Source organism: Penaeus vannamei, chromosome 5, assembly GCF_042767895.1.
Source record: "Penaeus vannamei isolate JL-2024 chromosome 5, ASM4276789v1, whole genome shotgun sequence".
NCBI classification, from domain to species: Eukaryota; Metazoa; Arthropoda; class Malacostraca; order Decapoda; family Penaeidae; genus Penaeus; species Penaeus vannamei.
The window spans coordinates 25,165,598-25,168,097 of NC_091553.1; the positions used below are offsets into that span (position 1 = coordinate 25,165,598).

The 2,500-nt window shown below is 43.6% G+C and overlaps 1 protein-coding gene across 1 annotated transcript in view; it reads left to right on the forward strand.

The window, feature by feature from the left end:
- The first annotated feature begins 1,460 nt into the window (after positions 1-1,460).
- Positions 1,461-2,500, forward strand: part of LOC138861771 (calphotin-like) — a 2,933-nt gene continuing 1,893 nt past the window's right edge. Inside the window, exons 1-2 of the mRNA XM_070121603.1 lie at positions 1,461-1,529; positions 1,817-2,500. The exon at positions 1,817-2,500 is cut by the window's right edge and continues 730 nt beyond it. Coding sequence (XP_069977704.1) covers positions 1,461-1,529; positions 1,817-2,500 — 753 coding nt within the window. The remainder of the gene's footprint in view (positions 1,530-1,816) is intronic.

A 2,500-nucleotide genomic window follows, 5' to 3' on the forward strand; every position in this document is an offset into this window, starting at 1 on the left:
TATATATATATGTACACACACACACACACACACACACACACACAGACAGACACACATACACACACACACACACACACACATACACACACACACACATACACACACACACACACACACACACACACACACACACACACACACACACACACACACACACACACACACATATATATATATATATATATATACATATATATATACATACATATATACACACACATATATACATATACATATATATATATATATATATATATATATATATATATGTCATGTATATATATATGTATATATATACCTATATGCACACACACACACACACACACACACACACACACACACACACACACATATATATATATATATATATATATATATATATATATATATATATATATATATATATATATGTGTGTGTGTGTGTGTGTGTGTGTGTGTGTGTATGTGTGTAATAAACGAATTTTTCGTATTCAGATTTATCTTTTTTATTCTACTCAACTTTTGTACGTTTGTCATATTAGAGTTTTTCTCGCACTCAATTCTAAATAAAAGTAGGCCTATTCTAACTGCATTTATTGTACCATTAAATTTCTGTGGGTAGCGTAACCTAACAGTCTTCAAGGCTCGTGGGGCTGGGAATGAATTAATTCTAATGTTGAGTGTGCCTATTATTATAACGGTCACATAAACATTTTAACCATTAATATTTTATTAAAAAAACAATGAGTAATTAGTATATCAATCTGTAAACCGTAGCAATAAACATAAGCAATATTCTCAAATGATTTAATTCATATCTAAGGTTGTCTATTTCCTCTCTTTCCCTATTAATTAGAGATCAAAATTTTATCCATAAACCAAATAAAAGTATGTGAGACAAAATCGAGACCCTCACACCGTCTGTCAGCATTCTTTCCATTTCTCCTAGGACATAAGCCAATCGTTCAACTTCCTTTCATCTTTACAATTTTCCTCTCTTACACTTCCCACTAATAAATAATTCCCTTCTCGAACTATTCATTGATCCTACCGGAACTGTCAGCCACCACTACTTATGTTGCTGTAACCAAAGACCATTAAAAGAATGAAATAACTAATTAAAAATTATGGCAACAAAGCATTATGGCACGTTGTCCTCGCCGCATTTCCCATTTTTCCTCTGTTCACATGGGGAGGGCAAGGATTCATCTCGATATCATAAATTGATACAAAAAGATTTAGGAACTACGTTAATTAACTTATCAAGCACTTTGATCTATAATATCAGGGTAAAACATGACTTAAAATACCAGTACTCAGCTTACTTTTTCACATGAGGAAGGCAAGGATTCGGATGAAGAGAAATCGTTGACAACAAACATTGCTTTCTCCCAAATTAATTGTTAACAAACAAACCATTGATAAATGATTATCATAAATGGGTTAACAAAAAGTAAAATCTAAGTAGGCGAGGCTATTGCATGATCCCGAACCTTCTCAAAGTACTAAAGCTCCTGCCACCTTTGAGACTGCCGGGAAAATTCTGGGAGGTATGTGTCCACCGAGAGTAGGATCTTTGCCTGTCACAGATCCGGTTCCTGTGGTCGGTCGAAGGCTAGGCGGGGGGCGCCGTGTTTTCCTCGCCGGAAGCTAGCCACGCCTTCAGGATTAATCACGAGGATGGCATGTCGACGCGGCGCACCAGGGGGCTCTCGAGGATCAGCATCGTCTAGCGGACGGAGGCCAATAGGCGTTCTAAAAAGACGATCTCTCTCCCCGCGGGGCGAGAGAGTTCGAGGCCCGCTACGTCTACCAGTAGGACGGTCCTCCGGCGCAGGACGCACAGGAAGGCCCTCCTGTCGCTGAGGCTGTGCAGGAAGCTGCTCCTGTCGCTGAGGCTGTGCAGGAAGCTGCTCCTGTCGCTGAGACTGTGCAGGAAGTTGCTCCTGTCGCTGAGACTGTGCAGGAAGCTGCTCCTGTCGCTGAGGCTGTGCAGGAAGCTGCTCCTGTCGCTGAGACTGTGCAGGAAGTTGCTCCTGTCGCTGAGACTGTGCAGGAAGTTGCTCCTGTCGCTGAGGCTGTGCAGGAAGTTGCTCCTGTCGCTGAGGCTGTGCAGGAAGTTGCTCCTGTCGCTGAGGCTGTGCAGGAAGTTGCTCCTGTCGCTGAGGCTGTGCAGGAAGCTGCTCCTGTCGCTGAGGCTGTGCAGGAAGCTGCTCCTGTCGCTGAGGCTGTGCAGGAAGCTGCTCCTGTCGCTGAGACTGTGCAGGAAGTTGCTCCTGTCGCTGAGGCTGTGCAGGAAGTTGCTCCTGTCGCTGAGGCTGTGCAGGAAGTTGCTCCTGTCGCTGAGGCTGTGCAGGAAGTTGCTCCTGTCGCTGAGGCTGTGCAGGAAGTTGCTCCTGTCGCTGAGGCTGTGCAGGAAGTTGCTCCTGTCGCTGAGGCTGTGCAGGAAGTTGCTCCTGTCGCTGAGGCTGTGCAGGAAGTTGCTCCTGTCGCTGAGGCTGTGCAGGAAGTTGCTCCTGTC